This window comes from Mytilus galloprovincialis, chromosome 8 (assembly GCF_965363235.1).
Source record: "Mytilus galloprovincialis chromosome 8, xbMytGall1.hap1.1, whole genome shotgun sequence".
NCBI lineage: Eukaryota > Metazoa > Mollusca > Bivalvia > Mytilida > Mytilidae > Mytilus > Mytilus galloprovincialis.
In genome coordinates, this window is record NC_134845.1 from 25,420,876 (window position 1) to 25,442,667 (window position 21,792).

The window sequence follows — 21,792 nt, forward strand, 5'->3', positions numbered from 1 at the left end:
AAGCTTATGTTTTTAAAAGTCCAGACAAAACTTTTGAAGTTTGTATTTATTTCGCAGATGTTAACTTAATGATTGCATTTCCCTAAATTTAATTTTGAATCCTGATATCGGAACTTAGAAAAATGAATTTGAATCGACCTCCAAGTGACCCGAAATTCTGTAATGAAGAGTACCTACATTTCATCCATGTTTATTTTCACATCCGGAAAAATGGAATAACTGATGTTTAGTTTTATTTCACCAAATTTTTGAACAATTTGACATACACCCATGGTTACTTATCATTTTGTAAGACAAGAATGCCTCAAACATATTCTTATTTTTAAATGTTGACTTTTTGTGGACGTTTTCGCGACGTTTCCGTACATTTTAGTTTTTTCTTAATGAAGGATACTTCACATGTTGTTATATAATGTGCATTTTTCAATATATCAAGCTGTGTTGGAATATGTGTATAACAAAGAATTATTAAAATACAACTGATTTAATCACTCAGAATACTTGTAAGATTTCTACTGCTTTTTTTTTCTAAATGGGTTCATTGGGTACTACGAAAATATATATAATATGATTTAAAGTACATGTATAAGTCTGAAATTTTTCCTGGAATATCATTAGTTTACATTTTCTTCTAATTATACTGGGAATTTTTCTCGACTTTTTTTTTAAATGAGCGTCAATAAATGTCAAAAAACTTGTTTTCTGTTTTGTTTGACAGCTAGTCCAAAAAGTCAACAATTTTTCGGTAAAAAACGGATTCCAAAAGAGGATTCAAATGCACATATGCACGTATATGATATTTGATAAAGTCTGTAATTTAATTTCCACATCTGGAAAAAAAAATTATTTGACAGGGAAAAGTTATCTTAATTTATATAAATGGCTATCAAAACTTTAAACAATACTGTGTATATCGCCTGCAGAATTGGTAAATAGTTCATTTCCATTTGCTTAAGCATATAATGTTTACGAAAAATAATATTTACATATATGATTATTGCATTGAAATCCGTTTAAGCACAGCATATTGAACTGATCCAAATGTTTACATTAGATAAAAATCATTGCTATAAATGTCAAAAGAATAGTATAAATTTTGATAGCTGCTACTGAGCATGCGTCGCTGTCATCATTAACAGGCAAGGACTGGCAAAATTGAGGACGATTCCCCTGTTGTTGGCATATTTCGTAACAAAACATAGGAGGATTGTTATTGTTCATACATTCTTGGACATTAGGACAGTTAGCTGGTCGGTTTGGATTATTCTGTCCACATTGAGATGGATCTGGCATATTTCCACCACCCTGTCCTCCCTGTTGTAGACAATTACAAAGATATCCGTTCCATTTTTTCCAGTCTTCCCAACCTAAAACAGTTATATGCGATTTAGAACGATCTTGAAATCCCACAAACACTATAATATAACTTTCTAAGAGGTCTTAGACGAAAAGTATTGACAGGAATCTAAAGGAAAGTATTATCGCTTAACACTTAAGTGTATGGGATCGACGTTGTTATAGGGAACATATATTTATATGGTTTTTGTCTTGATTGGTTGCTGTTTCCTGAACATTTTTCTCAATATACCTTATCCATAACGAATTTTGAGACTACAGTTTTTTGTCCGTCAAATAAAAGGAACTACATTACGAGTTAGCGAGTTATATGCAACAACATAAATACCTACTTTTTAGCATATCGGTTCAGGGACCAACTTTTGAAATCTTCGAAAATCCAAAATATAACATCACGGACATTTTAATATAGATTTCTCATTTCTGTATTTCTTCAGTGCAGTAGTTGTGACGTGTCCTTTATCTCTTGATCGATGGTTTGATAAACTTTCGTCCTTTATGAACCTGCCCAATGGGCTGCTATATTTGTCATACTATTCTGCACGCCCTTCCCAAATAAAAGGCATTATAAACTACTATGTTTGCCACTTTAACTGTTTAACACTTGACAAGGGTAAAAATGAGCAAATGGTTTCTATTTGTATCTATCTGACGAGTTCAGCCTATATAGCTGATTTTTATAGTTTGTTCTCACTGTCAAAGGTTAGGGGAATGTTGAGCGTTAACAAACATGTTTAACCAGGCCACTTTTTTTATTTGCCTATCTCAAGTCAGGAGCATGTAATGGTAGTGGTTGTCGTTTGTCCATGTTTGTCATTTTCTTTTTCGTAAAATGTTTTGTTATAACCGTTTGTATTCTCCATTGAATTGTTTCAAAAATAAACCCATCATAAATACCGGGATTGAAATTCTATATTTGCGACAGATGCGCGTTTCGTCTACATATTGGGACCGTTTACATCTTACTATAAGGTAAGGGTTTTTCTCATTGTTGAACACCGTACGGTTATCTATAACGACTTGCATTCACTTCATTTAAACTTTGGTGGATAGTTATCTCATTGACATTGAAACCACATCTCCTTATTTTGCACAATAACGACACAAAAAAAATGTTCGTTTAAAAGGACAGCCTTTTACCAAGTATGCGTAGGATTTCTACGTAGGATTTCTACGAATGGAACTTTATTTTCATTTGCGGGAGTTTCTCGAAGCATTGACGACCCAATGGTGGACTTCGGCTATTGTCTGCTCTTTGGTCGGGTTGTTGTCTATGTGACACACTCACCATTTCCAATCTCAATTTTACTTGTGAAAAGTCGTTATGTTTTTTAGTTTTAAAGACGTCTCCTTACAATATTCGGACATGTTTTACTTGCATGTAATCAAAATATACCTGCTGATGTTTTATTGGCTGGTTCACAGTTGTAGTGCAAGCCAGGCAAATTTTCTAATACGACACCCTTAAAGCATCCAAGAAAGTATGGCCATGTCTCTGTCGCATGATATCGATAGGCGCCACTGACCTCTCTGCCATGACACTCGTCAAGGTCAGTTGACGTCAACAGACCGTTAAAATCTGATGCATTTGGACCATATATTGGAAATCCATCTAAAGCGACACCAATGAACTCGTCGACCTCTCCTTTATACAAGCAGCTATCTGGAATTTTATGATAATGATATGATCCTGCGTTTGTTGGATGGCCATCACAACTGTCAAAAGTCTCTCGTGTTTGCCCTTCAACTGCATTTTCAAGGTCAACATTTAACGGATTGAATATGGCTACGCCTGTCCTGGTAATACCAATCATGCCCATTGGGACACAACCATGCGCTCCATTATTGTATCTTGGTATTTTTGGAATACTGATGTTATAGTTTTGATCAGTTGCATCATTCGGATTAACCTTTTCCCATGGATGATCTGGAATCCCCGACGCATAAATATTATGTCTAAAATGTTAAAGAATTGGTTATAATCATTAGTAAATTCAAAAAGTCACGTATCGCTTCAGTTAACGTATTGCTTCAGTTAACGTAACTCTTCAGTTAAATACAGAACGCTAACATCTTTTTATCAAAAACAAGTAAATAGACATATGTGCAAAGTAACATGGGCACTTTTGAGTTCATTCTTCTTTCTTTTCTGTTACAGATACTATCAATAGGATCTCTTTATCACTTCCTAATAATTTTCTTTTATTCAATGCTTCTTTGTTCTTACTCAAACAGTCCTTATTTTGAAATCGTTTTAATATATACATTCCAACCATTTACTGCATGAGCGCAGAACAGTATTTTCAAACTCCTCTAAAATGAAAAATTTTATTAAAGGTATATTCGACTAAACAAAAGGCTTCTTTAATTCTAAAGCGTCTGTGGATAGAAAATGTAACACGATCTTTCAGTTTATTAGCTTTCCGTATATTAGTGACCGATAAATGCAAGCAATAACCTTGTTATTTTGTATCAATATTCATGAAACAACATTTTTATAATATATAAACATTTACCTATCTGATGGAGTTGTATCGACTCTTACTGATGACTGAGGAAAGTTTCCAGATGTTGTAAATTTTGACAGTTCTGTGACAGTTAGACTGTCAGCAAAGCCGTAAATCCCCAGGGTAATGACAGATAACAGCAACATATCTGAAGTACATAAAATTGTAATCATTCATCAATAAATAGTCATTGTGGAGGGTATTACTTACACAAACATATATAAAAATAGAGATATGTTGTATGATTAACAATGAGTCCACCATCTACCAAAGTTTTATTTAACGTCTCCATTCCGACCTGGCATGGCTTCGCATTCAAACATCTCACAGATCCAGAAGTACGCCCCACTTTAAGAAGGTTAAACGATCGAAAGTATTGCCCAATCAACTGTATATGTAACAGAAAAAGAGTAATGGGAAACAAATAAAGAATGAGAAAAATTATACTCAAAAGAATAGAGGACAATGGGCGGCTAAAATGTAAATAATCGAGAAAATTGGCTCTATTATAAGGAAAAGAGAAATGAAGCGTAATGCATACCGTTTGGAAAAGAGAAAACCGTTTGCAAATGATATATCCAAACTCTCTTATGCCAATGTCTTTTATGTATACTGACAGACTTTACAAAAGCAAATTACATTTTGGTGGTCTTATAATTTGCATGTGTATATGGTAAAGCTACTCACCACCTTTTCACAAAATATCACTGGTTCTGTCTTATCACAACAATTTTCTGTGTGTGAAAGGTTTTGAAAAGTGTTTTTATATAAATTCCTCTTGGGAAATACGTGCATTTATTACATTCATGTGATACTGATTGACTCATGTTGTTCTCTGTTGTTTTAGATTAGTCATAACCATTTGCTTTTGCATTATATTCATACCTGTTCATTCATCTGTTATTCTTTTATCTATTAGTCATATATTCGAGTAGCAATAAAAAAAGAAGCCACTAAATTCTTAGTCACAGTGTCTCTTAAATGGTCAATAAATAATACTCACTTTTTACAAATGAATCAAGTTTAATTTACTAGTACTTTAACCTAGGACAACACATATAAACGAGAGACATAGTGTTTGCATTCAATTCAGTATCACACAAATTATAAAATGAGGATAATATTAATAAATTTGAGTGGCGTGTTATGTTGGAATTAAGTGTTCATAGCTTAATATTTGAATTGAATACAAGGCACTGGCATTTGAAATGATATTCTTTTGATTAAAGTAATCGATACTATTAGCTTTGTATTCAATTCAGCATTTCCCAATCCTCAGTTTGTCTATTTAACTTTTTTGTGTGTCTATCAGTTTTTCAAAACTTTAACTTAATATGGAATGGTTTTGTGTCAGTGAAGCATCGTATTTTTACTTCAAACTGTTACCTATAAATGGTTTTGATAGTAGGTTTTGTTTTTGAATATCTTTTTGATGTAAAAATATATGAATAAGTATCAGTATACCATTCTTGACAGAGTTAAAGTTTGAAGGCTTTTTGTTTATTTCGGTGTATGAAGAAGAACCAAAAGGGGGGGGGGGGGAACTGCAATTAACGATGTAAAATTAAGACGTGCATTATAGTTTTTTAAAGGAGTTCTTTCGACTTTCATAAATAAAAATCATAGCAAGAAACAAAACAAAATAATTTTCATAAGTGCATCGAACAGTTTTTGTCTTTGAAATTTCATATTAGAGGTAAAAAAACTTTGGCCATTTTGAATTTTTAGAATGTTTTATATAATCCATGCACATTAATGCTATACAAATTGAAATCTACAAAATCGGAAGAGGCAATTTCAATGCATTTTTTGTCTAAATTGGATTACTTAAAATTGACGGAATAGATCCCCTCGCTCAGTATACCGTATAAACAGTAGATATGCCGGTCACTCCCACTTTCTAATAAATAACAATAAGTATAATTATAACTGTCGTCCGACTTATAGTTTAAATTTGTGAATTCATATTTAATAAAAAACGTTGGTTTTCATACTGATCGTTAATAACAAATATCAAAATAGGAATAAGTGTTATGATTGCTTAGAGAAAAATGCAGTAAAAATAGTAGGCGTTTCATTTTATCTGATTTGGTAGTAAATTCAGTACAACCGTTATTGACTTAATTTCATAACTTATACCGTTTACAAATTGTTTAGAAAATTTCATTTTATCACTTCCAATCGTACAGCGGTGTCCTCAAATTCTGTTTTTGAGATCTTTACCCTAAAATGAAACCTCCGTGTACTGAAATACTGAAATAATAATAAAATAAACTGTGTCAACGATGAACGATAATAAACTTCCCCTTGAGAAAGAATATTTGTTTTATAAATATTTAAAAACCCTGAGATCGTGATTTCATTAACAAAAGAAAATATGGCAAATAACTGAGAATTTAGGCTTACGTTTAAATACCCGTAGATCGTGATGTTATTAAAAAATGGAAATATAGTAAATGACTGAGAATTTAGGTATACATTTACACCATCACTTCTGCCTCAGTTTGAATGGTGCGGCAAGGATATTTTTGAATAATTGTGTTTGAATAACAATTTACATTAGTCTGTGAATGAATCATTTTCTTGATTTATATCATACAGGTAAACAGATGTGATAGTTTTGAGGTACATGGATTTGTCCACATATGAAATTCGATAGATAAGCAAATTTAGATATAACTGATAGGTTAAGAAATGGAATAAAATGAAACAGCACATAAGATTTCGGTGAGCTAAAATAGGTTAAGATCGTTTCTTAAGGGCGAAAATTCTTACAAGGAGTCAAATGACGGTTTCAACCATGTTGACTTATTTGTGGATTTTATTCTGCTGTTCATGTTTGCTGGTTTTTTTTTAATCTCTATCTACTATAGTTTCCGAGAGAAAAACCTTTATTGGACATACTTTTTTTAATACCGCAATTGGATATCACTTCCAATCAAAATCAACCGAAACGGACCATGTCTACATGTGTTATGATATACGTTTGTCATACTATTCTGTCCATCACAACCTGATATAAGATTTTTAACAATTCCATAAGCAGAAACATTCACCATCAATTTATAAATTTCAAACTATGTACATTATTTCTGAAGGAAAATGTTATAATTTTATTTCATGTAGACCATACATGTTATGCTTTGTTCTTGTTTTTTCTAATACGTAGCGGGTGTGCATACAAGAAACTGTTTTTAGAGAGTACAAGATAATTAAACATTTTATGATACCTTTCAACATTTTCTACTTGACTTTTTAGTTATCCATCTACATAGTGCACTCTCATTGGAAGCAAGCCACAGTTTTGTAGAGCCATGCAAGAAGATTTTCTTAATTATTTCATTAATTTGGAACATAAAAAATACCCTGATATAAAACGTACATCTGACTTTTATGTGAACAGCTCAATAACCAGCATGTCTGTGTTGACATGAACTATCATTAATACGTTTATTTCCTGATTACTATATTTACTCTCTATCAAATGAAATATTGTTCCAAACTCCCAGGCAGTACACTGGGCATATCTGGACGTAGCCAGGTTTTCACAACTTTGTAGAATATATATAATTTAGAGCTCTTCAATTTTGAGTTCGGTTCGGTCGTCAAACTCTTTGATTCGAGCGCCTAATTGAAACGAAACGTGAATTTGACGTTCCAAAGAATAGACTTGTATCTTTGGTGAGTTGTCCCATCCAAATTCTAAAATCTCTCTTAAAATGAAAATCTTGACAGGTATAATTTTCCAATGATTTGGAAAAGAGAACAAACAGCACATTCACTTACATACACATGATAAAATAGATTAGTTTTTTCATTATGAAGACTACAAATTTGTTCTGTATATGTTGCGTATCAGAAAATTGTTTAACTTTGTACAAATTGTACTTCTGTAACCGGTTCATTAACATGCTTCAATTTGAATCGTAGGCATATTAAATTTCATACAGCTGTTCGAATGTGGTCAAACATTCCTGGTGAACACATATTTGTTCTTTCGTGTATCATTCTCTGTTAGCTTCTTAGACAAAATCACTATGCTGATCAACGCTGACCATGTTTAAGCTAATACATCAAATGTGTAAACGACTAAAAATAAAGGCAACAGTAGTTTACAATCACATTTACTTAAGCAGAAGTGACAAGATGGAAAAAGGAAGCATGATTATGGGGGGGGGGGATTTTTTTTTAAACAAAATGCATATTCTTTGAATCACAAGAACATAATGCATTAGGCCAGACGCGCGTAAATACTCATCAGTGACGCTCGAATAAAAAAAAGTAAAAAAAAAAGCCAAATAAAGTACGAAGTTAAAGAGCATTGAGGACCAAAAATTTCAAAATTCCTAAAATTTTTGCCAAATATAGCTGAGGTCATCTATTCCTGATGTACTGCATAACATTCTGGTTCTATTAGGATTTAATTCTGGTTTCTGGGAATATATAAGCAATCGTCAATACAAGAAAACATGTAATTCAAAGGTAATCAAGTAAATATGATTAGTTTACCAGAAGTGACAAGATGGAAAAAGTAAGAATAATTATGGTTTGGGATTTTTAAAACAAATGCAAATATAGTACGATGTTAAAGATGATTGAGCACCAACAATTCCCCAAAAATTTATCTAAAATTGCTAAGGTAATCTATTCCTGAGGTACTGCATAACATTCTGGTTCTATTAGAATTGAATTTTGGTTGCTTCAAATAAAAAAAAGCAATTACCAATGCAAGAGAACTTGTAATTCAAAGCTAACCAAATAAATTCGACTACTTAGGGACGACATCAAAAGTTCAATGAAGGATAAAAAAACTTAATTCACATAGTTTTTTCACTGACCCCCCCCCCCCCCCTTAACTTAATTTTGGAAAAATTGATTAACCAATAGGGATATATGTAAAATCGATTTTAGATTAACAAACTTGCAGCAATGTTGACCCCACCCCAACCCCCAAACTATTTGATTTAAGTTTTGTTATCCTACATCGATTTTTTGATGTCGTCCCTTAAGCAGAAGTGACAAGATGGAAAAAGTAAGCATAATTATGGTGGGGAACTTTTTTTTTAAAACAAAATGCATTGCCTTCAAATTACAAAAACATAATGAATTGTGTTTTTCTTCTTGGCATACTTGTCTGACTCTTGTGGTTGATTTTATAGACACACAGAACGTTTACGTAAAATTTGTTATAATGAATAATAACTATTCAATGCAAAAAACAGCGAGGGAAATGAACATGAATAAGTTTCCTTTAAAGGGGCACTAGCTGTCAAATTCATGTTCACCGATTCTAATCAAATTCTCATATTTCATTTATAACAATGTAAAACATTTATCCAAACTAAAAGTCTAAATAAAAAACAAACAAGGAACAGGCATGATATTACGTAGCTTCGTTTCGTGTGTATTTGAGTCTAGACGCCATCTAATTATTCATCGAGTTGACCTCTATAGTCATCCGATGACCATATAAGCGATGTAAACATAAATATATATATAGATATCAATAGATTAAGCAACCACGTGCTGTTGAATTATTCTAGGTCTATTTAATTTAATTTAATTTCATATTACAGATAAAAAATAAATGTTTATCATAATTTTTACCTGTATTAGAATGTTTATTTGTGGATCGAATCAGTCAATCAAATGATTTACTTTTGTTTCGCTTTCAATGTTGACATTCTCTTCCTTTAAATAACTTTACACATACAATTCACGTGTTATCCATCTCAAGCTAAGAGGTTAAATTAAAGCTCACATGAATACGGATTCAATGAGGTCGAATTATTCACTTGCAAGTGAATAAGTCATAATCAATATTTGTTTGCTTATTTTCACAAAATTGAACCTTATTGGCTACTAAAAAGGAATTATTATTTCACTATTTGTATTTCATAATACTGATTGAGCCAAAAATATATATATATTAGGTTTTTCATATATCTAGTAGCTAGTGCCCCTTTAATAACAAGATATGGCATTGATACAGTAAATTTCTGTCAGTTTACTGTTTACTTGTAAACCCTTTCAAAACACTATGTTTTTTTTGTATCCCAAGTCATAGATGCCCGCAAACTGTCATAATGATTTGACCATTCAACTTTTCGTATTCGTTTATGAGTCTGTATGAAAATGAAATGTCTGTTGCCTTGTATAATTCGTACAAATTCTTCAATTTTACTGAAGTTTTAATTTTTTTCAGACAAAATTGATTATTATTTTCGACCTGCAAATAAACTGAATACAGGAAGTTTTTGGTGCAAATTATAAGCAAAAGGACGAGTCATTATGACGGACAATTGTTTACCTTCATGTAGGACACACCTCGTCACCGTTTATTTTATATTATAATGTTGTTATCCATAACTATACTTTCTGTAACACCACTAATAACTTAATTAAAATATAACTGTATGTGTACCAATGCTTGAAGAAGAATAACCATCTTTCCCCGCAGTAGAATCGACAGAACTTTCAACTTCCAATGGTATATGACTGATCTTGAACTATATCAATTTTTGTTTAATTTACCTGTGACGTCACTTTTGTGGCGTCGATCTAGTCGTGTGAAAGACAATACGTGGTTATGTTCTGTTGCTTTTATGTGCTATCCTGTGTTGTTTTGCGCGTTCGTTTTTATTCTGTGATTAGTCAGCACTTTGGTGCTGACATGAATATCAATTATATTATTATTTTTATAAATTTACTGTTTGCAAAAGTATGAATTATTCTAAATACTAATGTAGGATTTTCTCGTCCCATGCATAGACAACCTAAGCCGTATTTAACACAACTTTTTTGGAATTTTTGATGATCAATGCTCTTCAACTTTGTACTTGTTTGACTTCTTACTATTTTATCTGAGCGTCACTAATGAGTCTTAAGCAGACGAAACGCGCGTCTGGCGTATTACATTTTAAGTCTGTACATTAAAGCAAGACGAAATGTACTATTGTATTGTTTATTTGCATATTTTTCTGTCATGAATATTCTTGAAATGATATGTACTGGAGTCATGTCATGTAATGTTGTCATGTTAGTGTTATATTTCACATTGCCATAAAAGCGCGAGGTTTGGCTAACCACAAAACCAGGTGCAATCCACCATTTTTTCTTAAAATGTCCTGTACCAAGTCTGAAAAATGGCTGTTGTTATCTTTAAGTTTATGTTTGTGTGTGTTTCATCGTCGTTTTTTGTTGTTGCACTTAAGTGTTGCTGTTGTTTTGTTGTATTCCTCTTATAGTTGATGTATTTCCCTCGGTTTTAATTTGTAACCCGGATTCGTTTTCTCTCAATCGATTAATGCCTTTCGAACAGCGGTATACTACTGTTGCCTTTAATCATACAGTGACTAAGTACACCAAGATGATATTGGCTGAAACAATAATTTTTTTTTCTTTTACATTTTACAGGTAAAAAACTATTTCGAAAAAATGGTATGAATCCATGAAACAAAGTTAGTTGGTGGTGTTATCGATTGAATAGCCCAGAATGCATTGAGACCTGTTCACGTATATTTATAGTGCATACAATGAAGATATGGGTTTAAAGTAAATGACAACTTCAAGTTTTGTAGTAAAAAATTGAAAACAACACGTTTAATCGTTTCAATGCGTCCGAAGCGCTTTTCTGGATTTACCTTCATCAGGAACGCTCAAAGCCAAACATTTCAAATCCGAGGATGTATAAGTACCGAAACCGTTGAAGAGTTATATGACAAAAATACCCAAAATTGATAGCCAAATTCATCTCAAGTCAACTTTGTCTGAGGGAGTTGAAACCTGAGTTTCTTAATAATTTAAAATTTATAAACGGACAATTTAAAAAAAAGTTTGTTAAATCATGTCACTACCAAAGTACTGACTACTGAGCTGATGATACCCTCGGAACTGATAGTCCACCAGCAGAGGTATCGACCCAGTGATGTAATTTATGCAACTGTTCATTATATCTATCATATGAACTTCTTTCAATTATTTACAAAATAAAAATATTTGATAAAAAAAAAACTTTGCCAAATGAAATCCTAAATGTTGTATCCTTCGGATTTTCAAACACCTCCACGATCATTGTTAAAATGATATTATATAAAATGAATTGGTTTAAACAATAGGACACAGAATTTTTAGTAGATTCACACTTTGCAGAAAATGAACAAATTTGTAATTATGATACCATTTAATTAGAAATTACATTTCGTCACATTATCTTCAATTACAAGTCATTAGAGATCACTATAAGGTTCAATTTAACCAATTCTTTTCATTTATTCCGATAAAAAAAAAGACTACAAAATTCATGTGTACCCCCAGGTGTTTTGATGTAAACGTAGCTACGCGAATGAATTCATAGCACCGGCATATTGGACTGAACAAAACGTTTACACTACATTAAACATATAGCTATAAATGTCGTCAAAAGAATAGTAAATATCTTGATAGCTGCTATTGAGCATGCCTCATTGTCATTAGCCGGCAAGGTCTTGCAAAATTCCGGACGACTCCCCTGTTGTCGGCATATGTCGTAACAAAACATAGGAGGATTGTTATTGTTCATACATTCTTGAACATCAGGACAGTTAGTTGGTCTGTATGGGTTATCTGCTCTACATTGAAATGGATCTGGCATTTTCCCATCACCCTGTCCTTCTGGCGGTGGACAGTTACAAAGATACCCGTTCCATTCTTTCCAATCTTCCCAACCTGAAACAGTTAAATATAACTTAAAACAATCTTTGAAATCACATTTGAAATCTTTCAAAAGTAAAAAGAAATGTTTCATTATAGATTTCTCATTTCGAAGCTGCTTAGTTGGTTGTAATTGCCCTTTCCTAACTTGGACGATGGCTTAGTGACATTTTGTAATTTCTGAACCTGTGCAGTGAGGTTTAATTGAGGGTCTGGATTAGTTTTTTGTTTTTCTTTACTTTTTTAGAAAAAATTTCTCTATTCATTATATAGTTTGCCGCTTATTCTCTATTCTCTATATATTTGGATCAATTATTCTGTGTCTTCTAAGATTTAACCAATTTGTACCTATTCTTCTTTAGGGCTTTTATTCTGCTTGAAATGATACAAATTGGCAATGCAAGATGTTAAACTACTATGTTCACCACTATATAACACTTGACAAGGGTACAAGTAAACAATGCCTGATGACCAAATCAAAAGAACGCTCGAAGATTCTCTGGAAATGATGGACAACCAGTAATATCATGTCAAATTAAAAGTGAAATATATATACATATAAAACGTTCAAGATAACTCGTTTTATCATAACAAGCATATCTGTTACCTGTTCTAACATCGGATTCGGATTTCGTTTAAATCGAGTTTCAATTGCGTTTTTTTGTGTGTCTGTTTATTCCACATTGGCTTGAGGAATTGGAGGGAGTTGAGATGTCACAAAACAGTGTTAAACCACACCGCATTTTGCGTTGAAGACCAATTGTTGGCATTTGGTTGTTTTATTCTCTTTAGTCGGGTTGTTTTTTATTGACATTAAAGGTCGAATTTAAATACATGTATTTTTATATAGATTGGTTTTCCCGTTTAAATGGTTTTACATTACTAATTTTTAGGGCCTTGTATAGCATGCTGTTCGGTGAGAGTCAAGGCTCCGTGTTGAAGGCCATACCTTAACCTAATATGGTTTACTTTTATACAATGTTATTTGGATGGAGAGTTGGCACTCATACTACATCTTCCTATATCTATATATCTATATACACGACAGAAATAAAGCTTTATATCAATCCTCAAATTCTATCTGTTTAGCAAATTTTAATCGCAGAAAGTGGATTGTAAGAAATACTGTTTGGCATTGGGTTTTATTATATTACTTATTTGCTAGTCCTATTTGTAACATGCTGGATATCCTATATAGTATATTCATTATTTCCGCTGTGATGGTAATGTCAAAAATCGCAAAAGTATTTGGTTTAAAGCCGCCCGGGTAGTTGCGCATACACGGCATTTATTTTACTTGCATATAATCAATGTATACCTGAAGACGCTTTATTGGCTGGTTCACAAATGTACTGCAAACCAGGCAAATTTTCTAATACCACACCCTTAAAACATCCAAGAAAGTACGGCCATGTCTCTGTCGCATGATATCGATAGACACCATTAACCTCTCTACCATGACATTCATCCACGTCAGTTGACGTCAACAGACCGTTCACATCTGATGCATTTGGACCATATATTGGAAATCCATCTAAAGCGACACCAATGAACTCGTCGGCCTCTCCTTTATAAAGGCAGCTATCTGGAATCTTGTGATAATGATATGATCCTGCGTTTGTTGGATGGCCATCGCAACTGTCAAAAGTCTCTCGTGTTTCACCTTCAACTGCATTTCCAAGGTCAACATTTAACGGATTGAATATGGCTACGCCTGTCCTGGTAATACCGATCATACCCATTGGGACACAACCATGCGCTCTATTATTGTAGCCTGGTATTTTTGGAATACTAATGTTATAGTTTTGATTCGTTGCATCATTTGGATTGACCTTTTCCCATGGATGATCTGGTATTCCCGATGCATATATAAGATATCTAAAATATTAAAGGAATTGATTATAAACAAATATTGTGACACCTTTCGCTGCCATCCAAGATTCAAAGACAGACATTTTCAACAATTTATTCAATAAATATATATTTTGTTCACAGATACACAAACACGTTTGAACTGGACCTTCTTTTTCGATACAGATATTTTCACTGTGATTTCTTTTAAAATAGTTTATATATATTTGATACCCCTTTTACCATATAGGCTCAGTGGCAATACATCTTAACTTCTCACAAATGAATGGTTTTGTTGAAGGTATATATGTTACAGGGAATTTGTAAAATCAGGGATTTTGTAAAATCACTGGACTAATCAGTGATTGTACTAACAGTTTCAGTGGTTTTGTAAAATCCCTGAAATTGTTAGGGATTTTACAAAATCACTGAAAATAGAGCTAGGGATTTTGTAAAATCCCTGATTACAATAAAGTATAACATGCTATAAGAAATGTGTTTTTCTTAATATAAAGATAGACCAAATGAATGATCACTAATGATTTAGAAATATATTTGTTTAATAAACACTATGAGCTAGAACTTGTGTATAATGATAATGACTAAAAGGCATGTAAACGGATATTTAGACCACTCTGAATTTGCTTATTTTTGCAAGACAAGTTTGGGTGACATCCCTACCACTTTAAGCTATTGACATGTGAATTTTCTTAACTATGCTGTACATGTCTTCAAGCCATACATAATATTTTTAAAACATCTTCATCTGATGAATATCGTTTTTAACAATTTTTTTCAAATCTTCACATTGAAGAACTTCATACCTTCATTTATCAACAAAATATTTACTTTATTTGGATTAAAAGAGTTGAGAAATTTTAGAAACTTATTCAAAGTTATACCACTTTGTGATAGAATACATGTGTCTGATAAATGACGAAAGTAGGTAAAACTTTGCTTATTTTTTGCTTGGTTAGATTAACCTATTCATAAACATGCAAGTACAAAACAGTATTATTACCAATATTTTCTGTTGTCTTTTTTTATTATTATTTTGTGAATATAAATGTTATTTTGTAGGCAGCAAATTAATAATACAGCACTTATTTGCTTTTTATATATCAATTTTCATGCAGCAATAAGATGCTCTTGATCTGATATGCATGTAATATTTGCCACTGGATTACATACCCTAACCCACCCAATTTCTTATACCTTACATATGTGTTTTTCTTTTCAAATGACAGCAATCAACATAATGTTCAGTTTTTATATTTGATTTAAAAAAAAATTGATATAATTGGTTTCATTATCTACAGTAATTATACAAAAACACTATAATAAACAGTAACTTTCTTTCAAACAGGTAGTGATAAGAGCTTGTTTTGTCTTCTTTCTGTGGCTTATTGACAAAATATTCCAAAATGTTTATCATATTTTCCATGAATCCATATGTTGCACTTTAATTTTACCTCAATCAATTGAAGTAACTTGTGTGTGTATGTTTGCTCTTGATTTCAAGACATTTGTGCCTGAGCCATAATGATTGTTCTACAGTATGTCAATTGTTTTGTGCATGAAAACCGCTCACTTAATATTAAAATAAAGACTAGATTAACCTCAAACTTATTGAGTGTTACTGTTGTAGTCTTTTTTCACAGAAATTCTTTTTAAAATAAAAATGAATGAATGTACTTTTACAAATTCCCTGCATTTAATCAGTGAATCTGTAAAAAAGATCTTAATTATTTCAGGGATTTTGTAAAATCACTAGTCAAAATCAGGGATTTTATAAAATCACTAGTCAAAATCAGGGATTTTATAAAATCACTAATCAGTTTAGTGATTTTACAAATTTCCTGAAATTTCACTGTTTTTACAAAATCACTGATTTCACAAATTCCCTGTAACATATATAATGCAGGAAAAAATGGGGTTCTAAGTCTTAAGGATGTTTGCTGCTCAGTTTGAAAATAAATAACTTTTCATAAAACTAGTATGTATTGTTAGGAAATAAATTGAGGAATCAAAAAAGCAAAAAAAATATAGGGGTCAATGTGTTTGTTTTCGAGATATTAGCCATTGGAATTTTTGCGGGAAAATGTTCTCTCTTGATTTTTCATAGCTTTATCATTGAGCAGTTAAAGTTCTCAAATACTATTAAAAGATATATAAAATTTTATAAGACTTTTACAAATGATTTATAATTATACATGTAAAAGATTAATAAAAAGAAAAATGGGGGTTCATGTGGAATTTTTTTTAATGCATTCAAATGGATAAAACTAGAGGATTCCGAAAATCTGACAAAAATTCTAAAACATGACAAGCAGACATCCTTAAGCTTCTGTGAAAAAAATGTAATATGATCTCTCATATTAGCTTAGATTCGCAACAAATAATCCTATATTGCTATATCAGGATTCTTGAATCAGTTTTATCAATTTATAGATAATTTACCTATCCGAAGGAGTTGTATCGACTCTTACGGTAGATTGAGGAAAGTTTCCTGACGTTGAAAACTTGGACAGTTCTGTAACAGTTAAACTGTCAATAAAACCGTAAATTCCAAGAGTTATGGCAGAAATCAGCAACATATCTGAAATACATAAAACCGTAATAATTCCTCAGTAATTTCATAACAAACTATCATACTTTGATTGATGAAAAGGAAAAATGCATAATCATCAAGGCGAACGAATTATGCACATAATTAGGCCGTTAGTTTTCTCGTTTGAATTGTTTTACATTTGTCATGTCGGGACCTTTTATAGCTGACTATGCGGAATGGGCTATATTCGTTGTTGAAGACCGTACGGTGACCAATGATTTTTAATTTCAGTTTCATTTTATCTCTTGTAAAGATTTGTCTCATTTGCAATCCTACCACATCTTAATTTTTTTTTTATTTGTATACGACCGCAAATATGTTTTTGGTTCGTATAATGCTATGATGTCATCGTCGGCGTCGGCGTCCGCAGACGCATTTGGTTTACGGACAATAACTTCGGTTAAAGTCAATGGATTTCTATGAAATTACAAGAAGATCCACAACCACAAAAGAAAGGTTGGGATTGATTTTGGAGGTTATGGTAGCAATAGTTTATGAATTCGGGGCTACATACAAGCATTTTTGTAGTTTCCGGACAATAACTTATGTGTAAGTGTATGGATCTTTCTGACATTGTCCATCAATATTCCATATCACAACGAGAATGTTGGGATTGAGTTTTGGGGTAATTGCAACAAACATGCAGGAATTAGAGCCAAAACAAGGATTTTTCTAGTCTCTAGACAATAACTTGTGTTTAAGTGTATCATGTGGATCTCTCTAAAACTGTACTACTAGGTTCCATACAACAAAGAGGAGGCTTGAGTAATTGCTACAAGGGGGAGGGGGTTGAGGTTCCAAATTTTTTAAGGGATTCATAATTTTTTTCATCAAAATTTTTCAAACTTCAAATTTTTTGTAAAGTTTAAAGAAGAAATCTTCAATTGCAATGTTGTGCGCAATAGATTTTAAAGATCTTAAAGACACATTTATTTTGTGTCAGAAACCTATACTACTAGTATGTCAAAAATTTTATCACAATCCAAATTCTGACAGTATCAAGCTAGAATATTGTGTCCAAATTTGTCCCAACATTTCGACTCTGTGGTCGTATCAGGTTGCGCTCAGCGAAGCATTTTTATTACATATAGTAAGCAAGAGTAAACTTGTATCGTTTATCCAGTGCTGAATTTAGACGGGATGTAAGGGTCGTTTGCGTTGACCAATGATTTGCAAAAGCAAATGCAACATACATAGACCAACAACACATATCTAGGCTTATCCAATTTTTTTTTTTTAATGTTAAAGTTTTCATGAAAACGGTTTCATGGAAAAAACAAATATAGTTCGTGTATACCAGCACGATTAAAAGAAGATTTGGCGCGAGTCATAGAGACTGAAACACAACAACACAAATGCTAAAGATATATTGTGAGCAACATGATAGTCTATAACAACAGACAGTCTATAATAACATACAGTCTATAACAACATGATAGGATATAACATCATGATAGTTTATAACAGTATGATAGTCTATAATAACATACAGTCTATAACAACATGATAGTCTATAACAAGATGATAGTCTATACCAACATGATAGTCTATAACAACATGATAGTCTATAACAACATGATAGTCTATAACAATATGATAGTCTATAACAACATACAGTCTATAACAAAAGACAGTCTATAACAACATGATAGTCTATAACAACAAGAAAGTCTATTACAACATGGTAGTCTATTACTAAATGATAGCAGTCTATAACAACAGACAGTCTATAACAACATACAGGCTATAACAACAGACAGTCTATAACAACATACAGGCTATAACAACAGACAGTCTATAACAACATACAGTCTATAACAACATACAGGCTATAACAACATACAGGCTATAACAACAGACAGTCTATGACAACATACAGTCTATAACAACATACAGTCTATAACAACATGATAGTCTATAACAACATGATAGTCTATAACAACATAATTCTATACCAACATGATAGCAGTCTATAACAACAGACAGCCTATAACAACAGACAGTCTATAACAACATACAGTCTATAACAACATACAGGCTATAACAACAGACAGTCTATAACAACAGACAGCCTATAACAACAGACAGTCTATAACAACATACAGTCTATAACAACAGACAGCCTATAACAACAGACAGCCTATAACAACAGACAGTCTATAACAACAGACAGTCTATAACAACATACAGGCTATAACAACAGACAGTCTATAACAACATACAGGCTATAACAACAGACAGTCTATAACAACATACAGTCTATAACAACATACAGTCTATAACAACAGACAGTCTATAACAACATACAGTCTATAACAACAGACAGTCTATAACAGCATGATAGTCTATAACAACATACAGTCTATAACAACATGATATATATAGTCTATAACAACATGATAGTCTATAACAACATACAGTCTATAACAACATACAGTCTATAACAACAGACAGTCTATAACAATATGATAGTCTATAACAACAGACAGTCTATAACAACATACAGTCTATAACAACAGACAGTCTATAACAACATACAGTCTGTAACAACAGACAGTCTATAACAACATGCAGTCTATAACAACAGACAGTCTATAACAACATACAGTCTATAACAACATACAGTCTTTAACAACGGACAGTAGTTTATTAGAATATCACCACATAAAAACACACACATTTTAAATAAGATACAGGTGTATGTGCTTTTCCCAAAATACTTATAAAGGACTATATAAAATACACATTTACATCAATCTAAAATAAAGGACTATATAAAATACACATTTACATCAATCTAAAATCATATAAAACATGTAAAACGACAATTAATGATAAAAAAAACACTGCTTTTTGTTATATTAAAAACTAAAACTAAAATACCGAATTCAGTTTAATAAAAAGTGTCAAAATCAAAGGCGATCAATTAACGGAACAATTCAATAAATAGAACTAACATGTTCTTGATTTTGTACTGACATTTTTCGAAGAAACGGTAGGTTTTAACTGTTTTTTTAGCTAATGTATGGCAGTTATTTATGTTGTATGTTCGATTTATTGTAAAGCTTATGTACCCAGTTTAATTTCTAAAGTATAAAATATTGGTCTTACCATATCTTAAAATGCTTCAATAAGAATTTGCAGATGATTTACATCTACTGTAAACACATATACTTACTGTTTCTATGATACCTCTTTTGCAGCCTTTATTTAGACAAAGATAGGTGTTAATTGGGTAAGAAATGATTGACGTCAAAAACACCTCATGCATCGTGTAAACTAGGGAAATAAGAATGGAGAAGTTAATTGTTCGTGGAAGAATATTTTAGAAGAAAATAGATGAATAATAAATTATAAAAATATTTATAAAACAGACATGTTTAAAAATGGGAATAGGTGTTATGCCCAATAGAAAAAAACGAAAATCGTTACCTTATATTTTAACGGTTTTCCTGTTAGTGTAGCAAAGTCAGTTTTGGCGAACTGTTCTCTGTAAATTAAAGTCTGCAGGTAGGTTAGTGTTTAAGACTTTTATATGTTTATAATTTATATAAATATAAGTATACCGGCCTATCTTAATCAAGACACGTCTTTGCACAGTTTCAAAGTTGAAGGGTTGTTTTGGAGATGAATAAGAACCGAGAAGTAATAAGTGCTGTTTAACCCATCATTTTCAGTGGAATTAGGAAATGTAAGATGTAATATATAAATATCGACAGGATATGTACGGAAGCCGATAAGGGCCATTCAAAAAAATAAAATTATGTCGTAATTACGACATAGCATGTCGTAATTTCGACATAACATGTCGTTATTACGACATCGCTATGTCGTAATTTCGACATAACATGTCGTTATAACGACATTGCTATGTCGTTATTTCGACATAACATGTCGTAATAACGACATCACTATGTCGTTTTAACGACATAGCTATGTCGTAATAACGACATCACTATATATATTAAAGAATATGTATTATCATTGCCAAGAGACTAAATGACACAGAAATTAACAAGTATATGTTATCATAATGCCCCTAATAATTAGAAAAGCCCCCGCATAGTCACCTATAAAAGAGGGACGAAAGATACCAGAGGGAGAGGCCCCGAAATGCTGTGTGGCAGACAGTGTTAACATTAATTAATTATTAGCTCCCTTGGTAAAACTCCAAATTTCATTTTTAAAGTATTTTATTGTTGATTAATTTACATGATGCTTAATAAGTATATATTTGTTAATTGCATAGCTTTTGCTATTTGAATTCATTTGTTAAAGATATTTATTCATATTGTAAAGTTTAATATTTGTATCGTTGCAAAATCTTTGGTCACCTTCTTTGGTTACCTTCTGTGAGAAACTTATATAATTTATAGATCCTATTTCAGAAGATACCGACCGTGAAAGGGATGCAGAGTTAGTCTGATAAACTTTCTACTTGTTTGAACTAATATGTGTGGAATTATATGAGGACTGACATACATCCTACCTATAAACCAGCGCCAACTACATGCCTACGTGTAATAAGGGTGAATTGAAATATTGATTGCTCTCTTTCTACTTACAAACGTTGGACACGATGTTTCTACAACCTCTAGGATTTAAAACAGAATCTTCAAAATTTCATCCGCAAAACAAAATAAAAATGTTAGAAAACTCGCACCAATATTAAAACAAATTCAATATATGTTTCAAATTATGTTTTTACAGCTCTTGATCATATACTAAGTAATATCTAGTATATTTGATGATTATATTAGCAAAGCTATGTGAAAA

The 21,792-nt window shown here is 32.0% G+C and overlaps 2 protein-coding genes across 2 annotated transcripts; both read right to left on the reverse strand.

The window, feature by feature from the left end:
- Positions 1-216: 216 nt before the first annotated feature.
- On the reverse strand, positions 217-4,642 carry LOC143085397 (uncharacterized). The gene is made up of 4 exons (XM_076261727.1): positions 4,551-4,642; positions 3,873-4,011; positions 2,753-3,312; positions 217-1,367 (listed from the first exon to the last, which is right to left on the reverse strand). The coding sequence occupies exons 2-4, from the start codon at positions 4,007-4,009 to the stop codon at positions 1,051-1,053; spliced, it is 1,014 nt and encodes a 337-aa protein (XP_076117842.1). The 5' UTR covers positions 4,010-4,011; positions 4,551-4,642; the 3' UTR covers positions 217-1,050.
- A 9,087-nt stretch (positions 4,643-13,729) lies between these two features.
- Positions 13,730-20,182, reverse strand: LOC143085398 (uncharacterized). The gene is made up of 3 exons (XM_076261728.1): positions 20,128-20,182; positions 16,866-17,004; positions 13,730-14,432 (listed from the first exon to the last, which is right to left on the reverse strand). Exons 2-3 carry the CDS (start codon positions 17,000-17,002, stop codon positions 13,862-13,864), a joined length of 708 nt encoding a protein of 235 aa, XP_076117843.1. The 5' UTR covers positions 17,003-17,004; positions 20,128-20,182; the 3' UTR covers positions 13,730-13,861.
- Between the last annotated feature and the right edge of the window lie 1,610 nt (positions 20,183-21,792).